The sequence below is a fragment of the Podarcis pityusensis genome, assembly GCF_964106645.2.
Source record: "Podarcis pityusensis genome assembly, chromosome: 2".
In the NCBI taxonomy this organism is placed as follows: domain Eukaryota; kingdom Metazoa; phylum Chordata; class Lepidosauria; order Squamata; family Lacertidae; genus Podarcis; species Podarcis pityusensis.
Genome location: NC_138029.1, coordinates 93,078,558 through 93,099,130, shown reverse-complemented (window position 1 = coordinate 93,099,130; position 20,573 = coordinate 93,078,558). Strand labels below are relative to the sequence as shown.

Here is a 20,573-nt window from a genome sequence, read left to right as displayed (position 1 = left end):
TTTTCTAAATCTTTTTTTAATATATGTACTTCCTAAAACATTTGGGTTTTTCCCCCAAGCCTGCTTATAGTTTCCTCTTCTGCATAGGTGGTGCTGTTTGGGCTAAATAAGGATTGCCACTCAAAACTATGAGTTTCATTTTAGTATATAGGAAAAATAATTCTTTGAAACAAATGCTTTTGCTAGATTAAAGCACTGCAAGCTTGCAATATGTTGAAAAGACCTAGCATTCCCAATGACAAGTTCTTCTGCTAGTAAGCATCAGACTTCCTCCCCTACCCTTTAAAAACATTTTTTAAAATTATTTTTATTATTTTTTTAAATTATTACAAATCAAACAAAATTACTTTAATGTGATTTCTTAAAATCAGGTTTCCTGTTCCTGTTGCAGACATATGTCCATAATTCCCCCTGTTGCTGCTTCATTTCTTATTTTGTCTCCAGTTGACATCCTTCACTTGCCATTAAACGGTTCTTCCAGCTGACCAATTTTTCACCTTACAAACAGCAGCTCCGTTATATCTTATAAATATATAATCCATTTCATGTGTGTAATCCTTCATATACATTTTGTTCCAGACCTGGTGTGTTGAGAGAGTTCAGTTCTTTCTTTCATTCTTGTTCGGTTTTTTGCAGTGTTTATCTGGATGGTACAAGGTCACATGCCATTTCTTTCCACTGTTCTCAAACTAACCTACGAACCACAGCCATAAATAACTCACAGGGTGCACCCCAGGCTTCCGCCATTAAGTTCCCCTCTGGAGTTGTTTCTTGGCACACAGTTGACAGCAAGGTCTTTTCTCAAATTCAGCCTCTCTTCCACATCTATTCGGCTGCAGGACATTCTCTTTCCACCCCTACTGCAGTCCTCTGACAACGCCCCCATCCAGACGTGGTCATAGTTAAAGTCCGTTCAACCTCGATTGAGGGAGGAGGGCATAGCAAAACATCATTAAATTCCTTATTGAGCATAAATCAAAAGGCTCCCCCCTCTTTTTTGAAGTGTCAATCAGAGTAACAAAGCAACAACTACACACGTCTCTTTCATTGTGCAGTGGAGGACAAGAAAAAGAAGGACCATTTGGAAACCATAAAGCACAAAGCACCTTCCTTTCCCAGCTGTTGCAAGTCTTCTCAAGCTTCAGAAAAACAGTCGAATACCTTCAGAGAGCCAAGCCCAGTCCTTTCGGCAGCTGATTGATTGCAGCCCATTAGAATATGTCGCTTCAGGAGCGCCTCTTGATTAATGCCAATTGTCCAGATTAAGGAAGAACTACAGCGCTACCTTGGTTCTCAAACTTAATCCGTTCTGGAAGTCCATTCCAAAACCAAGATGCGTTTTCCCATAGAAAGTAAGACAGAATGGATTAATCTGTTCCAGGCTTTTAAAAACAACCCCTTAAACAGCAATTTAACATGAATTTTACTATCTAATGAGACCACTGATCCATAAAATGAAAGCAATAAACAATGTACTGCAGTCACACAATCAATCAGTACCTGAACTGGGTTCCACACAGTCACAAAAACAAAACAAAAAAGAGCCGCAAAAACAAAAACGCAAAATAAATAGCAAAAACAGACAGACCTCAGTGTAACACTCAAAACGGAAGTGTAACACTCAAATCGGAAGCGTAACGCTCAAAATGGAGCATGTTCGGCTTCCAAAAAATGTTCACAAACCGGAACACTTACTTCCGGGTTTTTCAGTGTTTGGATTCCAAGTTGTTTGAGTACCAAGGTGTTTGAGAACCAAGGTACCACTGTATTCACAAATCATGCCAGTAACAGAGGCTCGTCCATGGCAGGGACACACTCCTAGGTTGCTCCTGTTTTGCCTTTCAAGTTGGCAGACACAGGATTACGCAGCACTGCAGGATACAGTGAACTCCCCGGACCCCACTGAGAAACATTGGAGGATTTATACCACATTTTCTCCCTTTCCCTTATCTGAACTTCTTCACAGACCATGGAGGGCTGCAAAGAACATCCACCATTGACTCATGGGCGTAGCCAGAAACTCCTTTAAAAAACATTTTAGTCCCTACGAATTTCCCAATGTTAATTTTAAACTGTTATATATCTGCACTTCAGGATATAGTATCTGCTCTGGAAGATCGCTTGCGCCCGCTTGTCCAGGCTGAGTTGTCTGTATTGGTGGACGTCCTTCATAGACCAGAGCTGCTCTTCCCAGAGAATACAGATGCAAGAAGGAAATGCGAAAGTGGAGGTTTCATCTGCAAGTGAGTGGTGGAGTTGTGTTTACTTAATTCTCTTCCAGTAAATCCCGGTCCTTTTTCCTTTTAGGATGTTGCACCGTATTCTAATCTCAGCTTGTTATCATTTATCTTTGGTGAGATATTTGCAGATTTGCACATGGATCAGGCTGTCAGTAAAGGGCTCTGGATACAGGCAGCATCTTTATGGTTGAGGAAAACTATACTATACTGCAGGTTCTGTAACAGGAACACTGATCAATGGGGCCCCCCAAAATATGAAGTGCAGCTTCAACAACCTGGATGCAGAGTTATAGTTCACCACATTTTCTGTTGTGTGGGCGGTATCAGGACCAGTAGGACAGTGCCATTTTCTCAAGTTTATTTTGAAGAAATTTCCATTTTTTCCTGCTGGTTCCCAGGATTTCAATGACAAAACTAGATGTGTGACTGCCCTCAAAAACAGCCTTCCCTCCATAATGACTTGTAAGAAAAAAAATGTGTAATATCATATTAACCCAGTTCACACATAACTCTTTAAGTGTTAGCCATAGCTTGACATGAACAAACAAATATGAAGGCTTCCAGAGATATGATCCTGGCTGATTTGCTCCTCCCTGGTCGTTCTACTCCTGTGGTGCACTGAGCTAAGCTGCAGTTTGCCATAGTGTGTCATCTGAACCCAGGCTCGTGGTTTAGCGCTCTCAAAACAAACCATGAGCTGTAACCATGTTTCTTTATCCCTGTGGTTTGCTGTTCATGGTTTGTCTGTGGTAGCTACACCACAAGTCCAGGATGGGACAACAGGTCAAACAATCCTACAGCTTAGCGCAACACAGCAGTAGAATGATTAGGGATGAGCAAGGTGACTATGATATTCTCCTTGGGAACCAACACGTTTGCTCGTTCATGCTAAGCCATGATGAATGAGGTCATTGTCATGTTTGGGGTTTTCTCATTCTCAGAAGTGTGGGGATGCCATGTTATTTCTATTTGCTAAACTTTATGTGGGATTCGGTGGGGCTGCTGTTTTTGGTAGAAGCCATGCATCTCTTGTAACAGTTCAGCCCTAAGTGCCCAGAAGCTTTCTTTCGGTTGTAGTTGTGTTCCTTTGTTCAGTCCTTCAGGACAATTCACAATGAAAGAGTCTGATAACTTTTAGACCAGAAATACTTTTAGAGCATGAAAATAGGTAAGTGACCCAATAGTTTCCAAAAAACAGCACCCCAGAATCACATGGTTGATTTGCGCACTTATAGTTTCCTTATTGCATATTTAAAGCAGCCTTTCTTTTATCATTAATCCTTTTAGTCCTTACATATAGAAGAATTGTGAGTCAAAATTATCTTGCTGCGTGAAACCTATCACCAGTAACACGGCAAATATAAACAACAGATGAATATGGCATATGCTAGCCAATTTGTTCTCCCTCTTGACCCTTGATTTAAAATAGCCACAAATGCCTTCCTAACCAATTAGAAATTCTAGTACTGAAACAAACTGTGATCAATTGGTTGTTTTCAGGTTAATAAAACATACTAAACAGCTGCTGGAGGAAAATGAGGAGAAACTTTGTATTAAAGTATTACAGACACTCAGGGAAATGATGACCAAAGATAGAGGCTATGGAGAGAAGGTACTTTAATTTACCGTATATTATCTTGTCTTTTATTCTGTCTTTCTATTTGCAGTGTAGTAAAAGAAACATCAGTACTGGGTCCTTAACTTTGTCTACTTTCTGCATTGTAAAAACATCTGAAACATTGTTGTGCACAATTGAATTGCTGCTGTTGTTTTTAACCCAGCTATTTTTAACATAGGCTGGGAATACCAAAGTACCTCAAACATACCTTTTTCTTTGCTGTTGAGGATAACCGATCATAGAATGGCTTACTTGGCTTTTTATCACATCATGAATACAGAATCAAGGGGAAAGTGATTCTGTTTTTTTCCAGGGGTTCCCTTCCTACTCACTGTGTAAACAAATACTGAAAATATTGAAATCAGTGAAAATACTTGTAGGGCTGCTAGCCTAGGATAACCAATGGTTTAAATCAGAGGTGACTATCCTGCAGCCTTTCAGATGCTGTTGGACCTCAACACCCACCAAGCCCAGCCAGCCAGCGGTCAAGGGTGATGGGAACTGTAGTCCAGCAAAACCCAGTGGGCCAAAGGACAGCCACCCCAATGTAAACCTTAAACGCTTGTTCTACTATACTTCACATGGTCTCCCAGGATCCTTAGTGTAAAATAAAAATAAAAATGCATATGATCTATGAAGTCCACTTGTATGAGGATAAACTATATGTTACATCTGCATCTTAAGGTTATGTAAGTTTTGAGGTGCCAGTGAAGTTCATTCAGTTAAGAATCAGATAAGAAATTCAGGGGCTTCGCAAAAAACTAGCACGCATGAGAGGCGAGCTCTTAAAACCCCTGACTCGGAGGCAGAAAAGCATTCTTGGCTCCCTCTGTTTTTCTTAGTCCCAGAAGCCCTCCCTGCCAGCCATGGCTATACATAGGGAGGGGACAACAGGGAGATTTTACCTTTCTGTCCTTCCGCCTTTGTTCCCCAAATATATTCTTGAACAAAACCCATGAACCTTTCATGCCTCTTTAAGAACTCAGGATTAATATTTTATCTGGTATTAGGTCCTCTTTTGGGCATGGGACTTCCACGCTTTAGGAAACGGTAACAACTGGTTTCGCTCTAAATCATCTGCATGGGATCACTTGCGTTCTAACGCTTATAAGTATGTGGTAGGCATAAAGAAGATTCTACTGTCTCAAAAAAACTGAAGAAGAGATCCATTACTGCTTTTGTTTTCAGTGAATTTGGACAAGTACTTACTTCCTTGACTCTACTTAAACGGGCAACATTCCATTCCTATGATTTGCCACCTTTTTTCTTCATTACAGTATCTTACAAATACAATATTGGCAGTGATTGTGGGTAGAGTATGAATTGTGGATCTTGGTGCTCCTATCACCTGGTTACTTGCAATTTCTCTTGTATTAATTCTTGTTTTCAACTTTTTCTCCTCCTTTTTTTCACTTTCCAGTTGATTGCACTTGGTGAATTGGATAATGCTGAGGTTTTGCATTTCTTTCTTTCCCCCCAAAATGTAGTGTTTGTAGCCTTGTAATCTGTTGTGCTGTTTTGCCAGTGCTTAAGCGTTGTGGTTCGTGTACTTGTACTAGTGACGTAGTAGAATGTAACTTGCCAGTGCCTGCAGTGAGGAAACAAGTAATTATATTGTCTCTTATCCTTCAACATTAATTTTGTCCAAATGTCCTCTGGAGACAACATTTTTATCCTCTCTTGAAAGGTAGAATGGAGAGGTAGCCATCATTTGCATTACTAAACATAATGTAACCCCCCCACCCCACCCAAAGATTATTTGCATGCATATAGAAGCAGTTAAAGAAGATGCAAGGATGGAGGAAGTTTTGTCCCATTGTCTGCCATTCTGAGTAATTAAATGTGGGAAAGACAACTAGAATAAGGGATCCAAATAGTTTCATTATTCATAAATAGACTTGAGCGTGTCTAGTGAAGTTTTTGAGCCCATGCCATATCTCAAATTGCCTTTTAAAGGACTTTCAGTTTCCAAAATAGTTTGCCATGCAGCAGGAAAGTATGTTTAGATATGCAGAAGTAGTTGTGTGATGCCTTGGATCCTGGAAAATGACTGTTGCTACCAGGGAGACACCACCCTAGAACAGTGCAGTCCAATATTAACTGTTTATATTGTTGATTAATTTTCCTATGCTGACACCTAAACAGAGTGAGTCTTTCAGTGGGTCAGTGACTAGCTGACCCAAAGTTTTCATTCTAATAGAGAGCTGGGATCAGTGACGCTGAAAGATTTACATTTATCTCCTAAAGTGAAAAGCGGCCATACGCCCTAAAACTTGGAATGGAAAGTTGAATCTAGGTAAATGAATGGGAGAGCAAAACCAAGTGGTGAATTTTTTATTGTGGATTAATTAATCAATTCTGAATAAGACTGCAGCTTTGAAGGTGACACCTATAAAGCAAAATCAGCAAACCTTTGCATATGGGAGTAGAACTATTGAATTCTAAAGTTTACTCTGAGTAGACATGGGTAGAACTGGGGTACACTTTAGATAACTTGAAAAATGTACATTTTGAATGCATGAAGACATTCATTGATGGGTGTTAAAATGTCTCTTAAGTGTAGCGAATTTTCTTATTTCTCCACTGAATAGCTCTGAGAAAATGGTGAAGGTTTATTTAGAATATTTACATCCCACGTCTTTTGATCCCAAAGCTGGCTTAAAGTAGTTTGCAATAAGATGCACACAAAGTCCACACAATTCAGCAACCCTATGTCCCCTAGCTGATAGCACAGGCCAGGATACGTTTTGCTGCAGTCCTAGGACAACTGGCAGTTGTGTCTGGGAACAACTGGGGACAACTGGCAGTGGTTGACTGGGAACAAGCCTACTGCAGCTGCTCCTTCTCAGGCAAATGGATAGGGCTAGGTTGCTTTTACTTTGGCTCAAGGTAGTAGTGTTGGTCGTCTTCTCCGCTGCCAAAATTTCATTCCGATCCAAGTTGACTGCTGCTGTTTAAATGTCACTAGGATCTGGTCTATGTCTACATTGCTATTAGGGACTCTAGGACCTAGATACTTCTAAGGTTCTGGAAGAGAGCATAACCTAAGTGGCAGAGTTGATCAAGTATAAGCATATTGTAGCCTTTTTGTATTGATATGTAGGCTTTTTTTAAAAAAAAAGAAATTGTACTAAAGTGAACTCCTTCCTAGAATGCTGTATTGGAAATCCGCTGTCTCCAAGGTGCTAAGTTTGTTCAGCCTCATCCTAGACCACATTGGCTTCAAAGTATAGATCAGCTTTCCCCAACCAGATGCCCTCTAGATGTTTTGGATCGCAGCTGCTTAGAGGGCTGATGAGAGTAGCACTCTAAAACATACTGCGGGCACCGAGTTGGAGAAGGCTGGTGTAGAGAAGCTTCATGTATTTCTCTGTCTAATTAATTTGTGACAAATTCAGATGGAGTTTGGGGCTGTTTGTTTTTTTGCTTTGATTTTCATTTAAACTCTTCCCTCTTCCCCACCCAAGTCTCTGGCCATTGTAGCCTGCTGTGTTTTGCAGTAAATCAACTACAGTGATCAGGCTCGATTTAGAACTTAGGCTCTTGATTTCAAGTAAGAACTTCGTTGGCTGCCTTGCATGGAAGGGATTTCATGCTTCAAGCAGGTGTGTTTATAAATATAGGAAATGAGCGCTGTCTGTTTATTAAAAGTGTCTTCTGGCAGTAGTTTGGATTCCCTGAAGCCTCTGTAAGGAAGCCGCAGTGTTTTCCTTTGCGTAATTTCCACCAGCCACTGTAAAAGCATGGAATGAAAGAAACTCACCCTTTAGTGTTCATTCTGATAAAATACGCTCTTGCAAGTCCAATTATTTGCTCATCCTCTTTGCCAGCCCAACTATATGTCTTTGGTTTCTGACACGTATAGAACTGCAGGTCTCTTCAACAAGGTTTCATTCACTAGAACCCGCTTTGTCCAATGCAGAAATAAAAGCAGCAGTGCTTAATTTTGTGGGTGTGCGTCCTCCATTTAACTAGTGCTTTGTACTGATCCTACTGTGTGACACATTAAGTAAAGAAAGGGATCCTGGCTAGGTTGACAAAGAATAGCAGTAGCCTGGTGCAATGGTTAACTCAGCTGTGCAGTTTTCCAAATAAGAAATACCCCATTTATACCAATGGAATATCTGCTTGAAGTGCTGGGCTTTCAACTTAACACTCCATTGCTGCAGTTGTGGACTGGTTGCTGATAAGAAAATTCCTTTTGGAGCGAGAACCATTGGTTATATTAAACCTAACCTCAGAACAAGTATCAGTAGAAGAAAGGTGAGATAAAATTACAGTGAATAGTAATTATGCATTCATGAAACTGCTGCCTTAAGGTAGAAGAACAGGAAAATAAGAACTCTCCAACTCCTGGAAACTCCTTCTGCAGTTCTGCTAAGAAAAATGAAGGAAACAGAAAACCTTGGCTAACAATTACCCTAATGTGCACAGTCAGTCTTGGAATAGAGGCAAGTACATGCCATCTTAGGTGAATCTGGCCATACTGGACAAAAGGGATTGAACAAATGGAAAATGAGGAACTAACTAATTGGAAGGGGGCCCCTTGGAAGGTTGTGAACTTTCCTTCATTGGAGTTTTTTAAGCAGAGGTTGGATGGCCACCTGTCACGGATGCTTTAGTTGAGATTCCTGCATTCCATGGGGTTGGACTAATGACCCTTGGAGGTCCCTTCTAACTCTATGATTCGATGGTATTTCCTACATACCACCAGCTTCAGAGCTTTGTTGCCCAAGGACCTTATGTGAAATGGGTTTCTATGCTGGGGGGGGGGGATATATATGCATGTAGGACTGATATAATTTTAATTTTGTATTTCTGCTGGTTACATAAATGGATTAAGTGCCCTGCCAATTAATTGGCTTCTGCCAACCTAGCAGTTCGAAAGCACGTGAAAGTGCAAGTAAATAAATAGGTGGGAAGGTAAACGGCGTTTCCGTGCACTGCTCTGGTTCGCCAGAAGCGGCTTAGTCATGCTGGCCCCATGACCTGGAAGTTGTACGCTGGCTCCCTCGGCCAATAAAGCGAGATGAGTGCCGCAGCCCCAGAGTTGGCCACGGCTGGACCTAATGGTCAGGGGTCCCTTTACCTTTTATTGATCTTGGAGGTATGTTGTTCCTTCCATAGCAACTGGATATATTAAATAAGCCTTATCTTTTTTTTAAAAAAGGAGGAGGAAGAGTAATTGAAAATCTTAATGGCCTTGATAAAGAAAGCAGAAGGAATCAAATGGAACACTGGAGTGAGATAGCGTTTAGAAGAACTGATCTCTCTTCTGAAACTATTAAACTTTGCCTGAAGGGGGCATTCTGGTGATGCTGAATGGAACAGAGAGATGTCCTACTTGCCTTCTCTCTCTCTCCTCTCTCTCTCTCTCTCTCTCTCTCCCTCCTACATTGCAGTGAACTGCTCAGTTGGGCACCTGCCAACAGCCAAGCAGCAGTTACATAACAGGCATCTTTTTTTTTTTCTTCCTGGAATTTAGGCTCGCTGCTGATGTGTGACCTTCAGCAGTAATTGCCAATAAAATGTGGTGGAGCTGTTTACTGTTAGTTCAGCCCAGACTCTGGCTGTCAGTATCCCAGACTATGCTGGCAGATATTGCAGTCTGTGTGGTTGCTAAAGCATTTCTTTTTTAAAAAAAGAAAAAGAAAAAAGCAGCAACATTAAAATGCTAATACAGCTTCAAGGAAGCATACAGGGAACTGTGCCCAAAGCTATAATAGTGCTGTAAAAGCAAGAGAGGTGGTGGTGGGGGTTTGCATACAGAAAGAAAGAGGGAATATTTTATAACCAGCCCTATGCTGGAGAATTTGCTCGTCTATAAAAGACTTTGGTCCAGATTACTAAGCGGCTCATTATGCTTAAGTGATTGTATTTAAAGGGAGCTCCCCCATCCCCGTATATATTTTTATGCGTACATCATAAGCAAATTTGCATTTATTATCAAAGACAACTGATAGGATAAAGGGAGTATTTTTGAGCCTTTGCCTTTTCGGCTGCATGCCAGGCATGCATTCAACAAATGAAGTTTTTCCCATGGCCACTGTTTTATAACTGTTGGGTGTCTTGCCAGAAGAAAGGGCAGCAGCTCCAGTAGGGTGTGGAACAAGAAAGGGGGAAAGAGAAGCATTTCAAGACTAGTCATAATATTGAGTGTTTTCAGCCAAGTATTTCATGCCTCTCCTCTCCTCTCCTCTCCTCTCCTCTCCTCTCCTCTCCTCTCCTCTCCTCTCCTACATAGAAGCAGTAGATCAGGAGTCGGCAAGGTTTACCTCACCTGGGCCGGTTCACTCCAGCGGAGATCCCTCTTGTGGGCTGGATTGCATGTGTGTGTGAATGCCCCCCCCCCCGATTTCCGGTGTCTCTGTCTGCGCAGACGCGATTTCCAGTGCCGTGGAAGCAAGTCCCCGTGTCGCACTGTGCTGGTTTAGTGCAGTGTGCGAGGACTCACCAAACAGGCGGTTTGGTTCGGGCCAGATAAATGACCCCCGTGGGCCACTTGTGGCCCATGGCCTTAGGTTGCCCACCCCTGCTGTAGATTGCTGTTGGAGGGGAGGGGTCAGTCCACTAATGTAACTAACCTTGCCAGCATTGCCTTGACTTGTTACCGACTCAGGGAAGGTTTTCATTTTAAGTTCCTCCCTGCATGGAGGGAAGAGGGAAGTAACACACACACATGTGCAATTCTGTGTGAACAGAGTTTTGTCACATAAGGACTTTCCTCTCTAAAATTTGCTCTGGAATGTCTACCAAGTTGCTGGAACACATTTTGATGGGGGTGGGGCTGCAGAGGAGAGGAGTGGGAAGTTTCATTGCACAAGCAGACCAGTATTGTTGGATACAAGCATGTACAAATAAATAATCTGGGCAACAGCATACTATATTAGACCCCAAAGACAAAGTATGTATGTGCGTGTGTGTGTGTGAAATTTTTCAATTCATGTTTTTGCATATTTGCTTTTAATCTGTTTTTACGCTTTGCATGTCACTTTAGAATTTGTTTAGAAAAAAATATGCATTGGAAATAGGAATGCTGAAATTTTGGGACACAGTTAAACTTGTAATTTTGCTCACTAAAAGTACTTTAAGGAAACTGCCCTAATCCACAAATAGGGATAAGAATAGCTCCAGGTGTACTATTCAGGTTATGTCTCCTTGAAAACGTTCTGTTCTCATTTTAATGGTCACTTAAACTGAAGAGTAATGAAGTGGACTTGTGATTATTTTGTACCTGTATAGTCAAGTCTCCCCAAAATGCACTGGTACATTCTTTGAAAGTATGAAATATATTTTAATGACTGAAACCATATTTCAGTGCTACACTAACAAGACTGCTTCTGTCTCAAGCTTCTGTGCTCCCATTCCCTCTTTTCTGATTCATCCCAGAAGAGGAAATAAGTAGCATTATGCCCAGAAAGGATAAACTGTGCTTAGTTTAAACTAGTTGAAACAAGCAGAAATAAGTCTGTCATTTCTGAAGCTAGCATATTCCAAGGAACCATAGTTTAAACCAGCCTTCTCTCACTACCAAAGTCCCCTCCATATATTTTTTTAGACTACAACTTGGCTGGGTTAACTGGGGCTGCAGTCCAAAACATGTGGAGGCCATCAGATTGGGGCACACTGATTCAAACTAAAGGTGGGCCAAACATTATTCTCCAATTTCACTGCAAAACCGGAGGTAACATTTCTTGAGCTCTTGACCTGGAGGAACCAATGAAATTGGGGGCGGGTACACTTTTTTAACTGTACAATGTGGCCAAGGAATCTTTATTACCCTTTAAGTGTTTTTAAATCCTTGTATTTGAATTCCATGGTGTGACCCTGTCTACATGAATGCGCCCTGTCGTCTTTCTAGAAATAACCATGTTACTACATGTGGTCCCATGGGCATACCAGGAAGCAGGAAGCTTGCATGTAGAGTGCCTAATGTTCCTGCTAGCTAGTATGTGGGGGCTTTTAAATGGTTTTAAGAACACTGAAGACTGCTCAGTTTTTATATGGCATGCTCCCCAACTCGCTTACGCACTCACCCCAAAAATCCAAATCATTTTCACCTAAACCATTTATGCTTGTCAGACAGCAAGGATGGGGAAACTGCCCCCATAAGCCAAAGATGGCTTCCATGGCCTTTGACCCACAAGGCTCTTCTTGCCAAGCCATATCCTCTACATATCTACCTCCCCTTACCCCCGGGGCAGGCAATTAAGGGTGGGGCTCGGCCGAAGGGCCTTTCTACAGCGGTTTCCAAACACAAATCATAGGGCTTGAAAGCGCTTTGCATAGTGATTCCCAAATGCATGGCCTGTTCAAGAGGCAGCAACACAGGCATCCTACTGCCTCCCTCTCCAAGATGGATCCCTGCCCCTCTTCCTGCTTCTTCCTCCAAGCTACCCTTGCTTGAAAACTCCCCTTTCCTGTCCTCTCAAACACACACCCCATCACCTTGGTAACATCTTATCCCCCAGGCTAAAGGATTCCTCTCCTCAGTGGCCCATCAACACCTTTTGTCATGTTAACAGGTTTTCTCTTTACTAAGCCAGCCAACCTTTGCAGCTTGCATTCTCCTTTCCTACCACAAATAACTAAAACCCTAGCATTCATTAATTTCTAATCTATAATGACTAAATTCTCTTTTGAGATTTGTTGTTTCAGCAATATATATATATATATATATATATATATATATATATATGCGCTTAACCATTACAGTAACTTTACTTTGCTAAATCTTTGATAATATGTAAATAGTTGGCCAAGAAAAGTCCCCCTTTACTTAACAACAGTATAGCAAAACAGCAAGGAAATGCTTTCAGAATTACATTTTTGGGGAATGGAACTCTTTCTTTAACTGCTTATACCTTGCAATCCTGTTGTTAAAAGGTGGTAGTATTGGAGTGAATGGGCCTTGGAGTTTTAGGCAAGCTATTTAACATTTTTATACACTTTGGACCAAAAGAAAACTATTTTGTTTAAAACTTCCAGTATGATCTGAAAAGAGGATAGATATACCAGAATGAGCTAGATCAGGGGTAGGCAACCTAAGGCCCGTGGGACAGATGCGGCCCAATCGCCTTCTCAATCCGGCCCATGGACTGTCTGGGAATCAGCGTGTTTTTACATGAGTGGAATGTGTCCTTTTATTTAAAATGCATCTCTGGGTTATTTAGGGGGCATAGGAATTCGTTCATTTTTTCCCTTCAAAATATAGTCCAGTCTCCCACAAGGTCTGAGGAATGGTGGACCGGCCCATGGCTGAAAAAGGTTGCTGACCCCTGAGCTAGATGTTAGGTGAAGGAGGATAAGCTCCTACAGCTGCTTCTCATTTAAGGGTTTATGAAGTCTCCTGAAAACAAGCATCCATCTTCTTGGAACTAGTTCAGGAAAAGAGACCACTCCAGAAATAGTTGGACATTGTAGAAGATTGTCTGGGAGTTAGCCGCTCGTAACGTTCTTTGGCAAGACTTTAATTTACATGTATTTTCAGAAATAGACCTGAATCTTGCCATTCCATTTATTTAAACATATTATGAGAAGCATCCCTTTTTCATGTAACATGACCGAATTCCAAGTCATCATCATCATTATTACTTCTACTACTGCTGCTATTACAGGTGATGGTCCAGTGCTTGGTGTGTCTGTGTGATGTAGTTTGTCTTCAGTTTCCTTGTCTTATCTAGGTGTTTCCTTGTGCATGTGGTATTGGTTTGCAATAGATGTTCACGTTTTTAATGGATTTTGGTATAGTCATTTAAAGTTTGAATATGTTCCTTAGTCATTTTTTAAACATTTAAATGCTGAAAGCATTACTGATCAGCTATGCAGACATTCTGTTTTGCTGCTGCTCATAGCAAATCTGTACCACATATATTGTGGAAGAGGAAGGTTTGGTATTGGAAAAGGTGAGAATCTAATTGTGTATTCTTGGACATGGCATTCCTGCTTGTGTATGTCTTGAGCATTTTTTCTTCCATTATTTTGGACTGGAGGTGAGAAGTCCACTGTAATTAAATTAATAAAAGGGAACTGTAATTAAATTAATAAAAGGGAACTGGGAACAGATATTTAACACTACATCCCTAGCATATTGATGTGTATACAACTGGGATTGACATTACTGAGCAAGATATGCATGTGGTCATTGTGCTAATGACCATGTACTTTAGGCATATGCCTATTTTTCCAAGGATCATTTTTTTTTTGATGGGGGACAGGATTCTGTACTGTTGTCAAATTAGTATTTTGTTGTCTTGTAAAAAAAAAAGTCAATATCTCCATGTGCCAATCATTGGTTTACAGGAAAGATTGATGACTAATGAATTTTCTTTTTACAATTTTGCTTTTAAATAGCTGCCACAGTCACCAGAAATGGAAAGCTCCATAGAGGTCTGTCACTCGCTCACCTATATTTGTAAAACATACAAATATTGGTGGTTTTTAAAGTAGCTGTGGTTGGATGTCTGTCTGTCTTTTTGGTGGTTCCAATTCCGTTCAGATCAGTGAAGTTTAGCCAGTGATCTCTGCATGTGTTCCAACTGCTAGGATTATAGTGCTAAGTGGACAAATTCATCCTGCTTCATTAAAAAAGAGAGAGAGAGAAATGGAAAAACAAAACAGCAAAGGGCTATGTCTATTAATTCTGATAGATGCCTAACTATACCTTACTATCAAAGAAATATTGAACACTTCAAAAAGTTGGAATATTTAAATATAATTGCAATGTACTTAGTCTCTTGAAATTCAAAATACCTATCACCTTGGTGTAGCAAGAGAAGCCTATAATTGGATCTCCATTTACAGTAGATTGCCCTTGAGCTATGTGCTTCTGTTTTTATTATTTATCTTTTGAACTTTTATACCACTTTTCATGAGGCTTTTGAAGCGGAACATGATGCCCATTAATCTTGTAGGCCGTGTAATCCTGTTTGAAAATAAGCTACTTGTACTTTAAATGGATTTACTGACCTTTTCTTACAGGATGACTCAGTAACATAATGAACATGCATGTATTGGGAAAGTGTGGTTCAGTGTTTTGTATGCGTAAACATTGGTGACTGTCATGTGTGAACGTTTTATCAGAGAGAGTACTTTGCATGTTACTTGCAGACTTTTTACTTTTGTTTTGGGGTGATATCCAGTATTAGTCATACAGTAGATTTTGGTCAATTGATTTCAGTGGGTCTACTTAATTCAGGGTACCCCAGTAAAGAGGGAAGGTTCTGTCTAGTGGTCCAGACGGGGGCCATTGGGCCAAAGAACACCCTACTGGCGCCCTGGTGGGATTATCTCATTTGATCTGCGTCATGGGGAGATCCTTGAATCCCCCATCAACCCTGAAGGAGTAATCAATCAGCAAGTGGGTTGGTTGATTTAGGATACACACTCAGTGCCTATTCCAAAGTCTACTACATCTGTAATCAATGAAGTTGTGGCCAATTTAAATCCCAGATTATTATCTAGTCATCAATCCTGCTATTACAAAATAACCACCCAGGTCACTGGCTCATTGTGCTTGGACCCACAATCAGACTTACATGCATCCCTTTCTTCCTCTTCTCACACACGAGAGGAAATTAAAATCTGTTGCTTTTAAACTAACCAGAGTCCCCAGAATTCAGACATAGCAAACGACTATGGTTGGTTTAAAATCAGAAGTGGATACTTTGTGTTTTCTCCTCAGGTCTGTGCTAGAGGGAGGAGAAGGGGAATGTCTTAAAGCCACAACTCACTATGGCTTCTGCATGAAACACTAAACCATAGTTTATCTTATATACAAACCAGACCAAATTTCCAAAACATTTCTTTAAAAACTAATAATGAAGACTGACAATATTACATCAAGCAGAAATGAAGCACTTTTTCTTAAGTTCTACTTTTTGAAACAGAGATTTGGAGTGAATTGTGTCCAGAATAACTGCACATTAAACTGTGACGTGTCTGTATATTGCATGGAGGCAACCATTGGCAATTTCTTTTTCTCTTCATTCATTATGGTTAGGTAGAGAAAGAATGCTAGAGCCAGTGCTATCAAAGCTAGATGAATGTTGAACAAATTCATTGCAGCAACTAGTTAGTTATTGGTGCTAAATTTATTTAGTGTCTCTTTAGTATCAGACTTTAAAACAGAATTTTTGCATACTCGCCAGGAGCTTGATCAAAGTCTACCACAGAGACAGCTTGAAGATCATAAAAGGGTACGTATATTCTGTGGTGGTGTTTAGGTTTAATATGTTGGGTGCTAATTACACCTGGGCTTTCTTTGTTCCTTTTTCTCACTTTTTAAATAGCTTAAAGAAAATGTGGAAGTAGCTGAAGGATCCATCTGTTTGTTGCTGTTGCAAATTTCAAAAAAAATAATTATTGAACAAAGATGACAAATGCCATTTGATAGGTCCAGATTAGATTCTGGAGGCTTTCGGATGTTAGAGAATGTGTGGGTGTGTTCTTTTATTTATTTTTAATGGTGTCACCTGACTTGTGAAATATGGCATTGTAAATTAAGTTAATATAGATGTAGCTGCAGCGGCAACTGGTAGTAAGTGTTTTAGAAATTAGGGCTTGCTTTCAGGGGAAAAAACATTGGTGCAATGTCTCTTTCCTTATATAATGTGTTCTGTACCATAGATCCAGGGCTTCAGTTTTGGGGGGAAGGTTACAGCATTAATGAAGCCCATTAATATCACCTTGTGTGCCCCTCTCCCCACTTGTAGTAATCAAAGTCTTCTAAAGCTGTAATTTAGAGGGCGTATCTCTCTAGGGGTCCTGTAATATTGCAGTATTCTGCTGCATAGACTATTAGAAACAGAGGTGTCTTCACTTGACCAACCCAGTAGTCCTAAAGCTCAGGATTTATTTTAACATAATCAGTTGGAAAACTCTTGCAGCCAATGCTGAAATATAGCAGCAGAATACACAAAATTGTTTGTGTTTTTTCCAGTAGCCTACTGTCTGCCTATTTCAATGCATGATTTTAGCAATGTGATTTCTTTCTTTACTGGAAGTAACATAGGTGCCCCATACTAATATTCTGAAGAGGCATGTCTTCTTTTTCCTACTGGGCTTGAGGATCAATACTACTGTTCCATATACTGTAGATCAGCTTTTGCCAGTCTTTTAGGCCCCGTGGGCACATTTTCAAACAGGAGGAACTATTGTGGGTGCTGCACACACCCTGAACAAAAACCGCATACTGCAACCTGAACTTCAGCCAAGACAGATGGAGGGGGCCCTACAGGAACTGAGAAAGACTTCTGTGGGCCAGTTGTTAACGGCAACTGGTAGTAAATATTGTAGAAATAAGAATATAAAACTCAGCTCTAGCACTTCATTAACATAAATCAATTTTCTCCTAGGGGGAGGAAATACAATATAATTGGGTGCCTATTAAACTTGCCTGGGTCTGTTGTATGTGCTTTGCTTCCAGCCTTGCAAACTGTGCAGGATTGATGTCAACATAGACAGCTATGCAGATTTTGTTGTCTCCTTCTAATTAACTCACCCCATGATTGTTTGAATTGGGTTTTTGTGAGGTCTGTACTGTCATTAATGCTTCATTGTGATGCTGGACTTCTTCTTCTTCTTCTTCTTCTTCTTCTTCTTCTTCCTCCACCACTACCACCACCACCACTAAATATCATTGATTTATTAATAATCTCCTAAACAACCATCTAAAGGCAATTTGCACTAAAAATTATTAAAAGCAGTTAAAGCACAAAAAATACATTTAAAACAAGACGGAAACCATACAAAATAGATGTTTCTGTAGCTAGGAAAGCCTGACAGAACAAAAATATATTTAGTTATTTCTGGAAAATGCAGATAGTGGGTACTCTTAACAGAATGTTTGGTGGAACACGTTCCACGATGTGTTTTTTTGTGGCAGAAATAACTCTAGAGAGAAAGGTGGAGTTTGGTCTCATTAAAAATGAGATGCTTAAAATACATTTGAGTCTCTGGACTGGCTCACTCACTGTGTCACAGATCATTGTTCCATGGTGGAAGGAATGGATTGTGTTCTTCTCCTTACCATGTCTACGAGGCACTGTTGTACCTCAGCGACAGAGCACATGCTTTGCATGCAAAAGGCTCCAGGTTCAGTCCCTGGCAGACAGTAATGAGCCAGGTGGATCAATGATCTGAATCTGAATAAGCCAGTTTCCTCCACCACAGAACAATGATCCTAGTGAGGTAAGTAAGTGTATAAGTTGGACTTCTGTGTTTGTTCTAAAGGTGGCCAAAAGGCCAGTGCATCTATTTTCTACTAGATGGAAAAATATGAAAATACTTAAGCCATGAAGTTCATTCTGTTTATAGAAAATTATTGTTTTTCTGTCTCCAGTAGAAACCCGGTTGTTTTTAGATTCTGACGAACTGCCCTATGTCAGGATTTTTCTAGCCAGTTTATAACCCGTTTACCTTTAACATGGAGGTATGTTAGAAGAATGAACCACCTAGTTGCAGCTGTCAAACGAATGCTAGTGTAACGGATAAGGACATTTCCATAACTGGTTGCTTAAGGCTATCTAGGGAGAGGAGTGAGAATCTGCAACTTACGGTGCAATTCTCCTGGAAGTAAAGAGTAAGGAAGTGTTCAAACTAAATGGGTCATTTCCTTTTCAATTCCACTTATTAAATATATCCTTTTGCTTCATTAGTTTTTCACAGGTGGATTCAGTTGAGTGAAGAACAATGATTACTAACACGGAGAGCTGCCAGTCTGGGAGCCATCTAGTGCCTACTTAAAAGCTTACGGTCACTCCATTATGATGAGCATTGTCACTTTCAGAAGCAGATGTGGGTCTCTCTGGGCTTAATCCATCCAGGTTTCTGGATGGGAAAAGTACTAGGAAGTCCCAAAGCCAATGATACCATTTAAATATGCTTCCTTGAACAAGTCCCAAGTGCAGGATATCTCTTGCTATGAGGGAGTGCTTAAGAGGGATATTTTTATTTAAAAAAAACACACTTCATTACATGAATTATCTTGAAATGGGCCGCAAATAATGTTTTGCAAACATCTGGAGAGCTCTTAAGGTGGTTCATCAAAGGGCAACTAATGCGCAATGCCTATTACTGATCTATTGTGACTTTTGGCTTCTCAAATCTTCACCCAGCCCTACAACAACTCACTGGAGAGAAGCTAAAAGTGCCAATTATGTGTGTATGGCAGCACCAATGGTTCATTTAGGCAAAGAGATGGAGACAAACAAGTTAAAGAGCAGAATATCCCTACCCGTCCCCAGCCCCACCAAAAAAAAGAAGCCAGGGAAGGGAGTGCCAGATTTCCCCCGGAGGGAGTTTCATAGAAGGGGGCACTATCATGGGGAAAGTCCTCTCTTGTGTTCATACCGGCAGCTGAAGTGAGAGAAAGGCCTCTCCTCCTGACTGACACCTACTGGTTGGAGCATATGGTAGGCCCGCCAAGTCGCCACACAAGTATCTGTACCTTGAATTGGGTACAGATTAGTACAGTGCTCTCTGAACTGGAATGATGTGTTGCCCTTTAGTCACTGTGCTCAGAAACTGAGCCACTGGATTCTGCCACAGATGTAGCCTCCAAACCTTTTCCAAGGCCCCATGTAGAGGCCCATTGCTGTAATTTGTATCAGGAAAGCACAGATCCTGTATATCAGGGATGTCCAACAGGTCGACCGTGATCGACAGGTCAACCCCTGGTTATACATCTTTGACAAAATCTTAGTTTTGGGTTCTAATAGTTCTGTTTCTAATTTTGATTTTTCCACCTGGAAACCAATTATCTTATCCAGATTATATGCCTCCATTATCTGATAATAATGCAGCCAGTCTCGCACTTTGTTTTTTAGTTTCTTGAAACTCTGCAATTTCAGTCTATCTACATCTTGTTCCAAAATTTCCCAATATTTCGGCCATTTGGCCTCCATATTGAGCTTTTTCTGAGCTTTTGCTTCCATCGGTGACAGCCACCTTGGAGTTTTATTTTCCAATAAGTCCTTGCATCTTATCCAGACATTAAACAATGCTTTCCTGACGATGTGATTTTTAAATGCTTTATGTGCTTTGACCTTATCATACCACAGATATGCATGCCATCCAAATACATTGTTAAAACCTTCTAAATCCAAAATGTCAGTGTTTTCAAGAAGCAACCATTCTTTCAACCAGCAAAAAGCTGCTGATTCATAGTAAAGTTTAAAGTCTGGCAGGGCAAATCCACCTCTTTCCTTTGCATCTGTTAATATTTTAAATTTTATTCTAGGCTTCTTGCCCTGCCAGACAAATTTAGAAATATCTCTCTGCCACCTCTTGAAACAGTCCATTTTGTCCACAATTTGCAATGTTTGAAACAAAAACAACATTCTAGGCAATACATTCCTTTTTACCGCAGCAATACGGCCCAGCAGTGAAAGCTTCAAATTTGACCAACTTTCTAAATCTTTTTTCACTTCAGCCCAGCATTTTTCATAGTTGTCTTTAAATAAATTCCCATTTTTTGCTGTCATGTTAATCCCCAAGTATTTAACTTTCTTAACCACTGTTAAACCTGTCTCATTCTGAAACCTCTCTCTCTCCATTGGTGTTAAATTTTTCTCTAAAACCTTGGTCTTTAACTTATTCAACTTAAATCCTGCAACTTGACCAAATTCTTGAATCAGTTCTAAAACTCTTTTGGTACTAGATTCTGGCTCCTGTAACGTCAATACTAAGTCATCTGCAAATGCTCTCAGTTTGTA

General features: G+C 40.4%; 2 protein-coding genes across 5 annotated transcripts in view; one reads left to right on the top strand and one right to left on the bottom strand.

Annotated features, from left to right (window-relative positions):
• The window catches only part of LOC308471645 (uncharacterized protein), a 132,351-nt gene that overhangs the window by 19,578 nt on the left and 92,200 nt on the right, over positions 1-20,573 (bottom strand). The gene's annotated exons all lie outside the window — the stretch shown is intronic.
• ITPR1 (inositol 1,4,5-trisphosphate receptor type 1) overlaps positions 1-20,573 on the top strand; it is a 216,347-nt gene that overhangs the window by 125,522 nt on the left and 70,252 nt on the right. For 2 of the 4 annotated variants that reach the window (XM_080995581.1, XM_080995580.1), the window contains 2 exons: positions 2,095-2,243; positions 3,741-3,852. In XM_080995581.1, coding sequence (XP_080851707.1) covers positions 2,095-2,243; positions 3,741-3,852 — 261 coding nt within the window. Of the gene's footprint in view, positions 1-2,094; positions 2,244-3,740; positions 3,853-5,278; positions 5,312-14,211; positions 14,248-16,007; positions 16,056-20,573 lie in introns of all 4 variants that reach the window. The other 2 variants (XM_080995578.1, XM_080995579.1) reach the window with 2 other exon arrangements.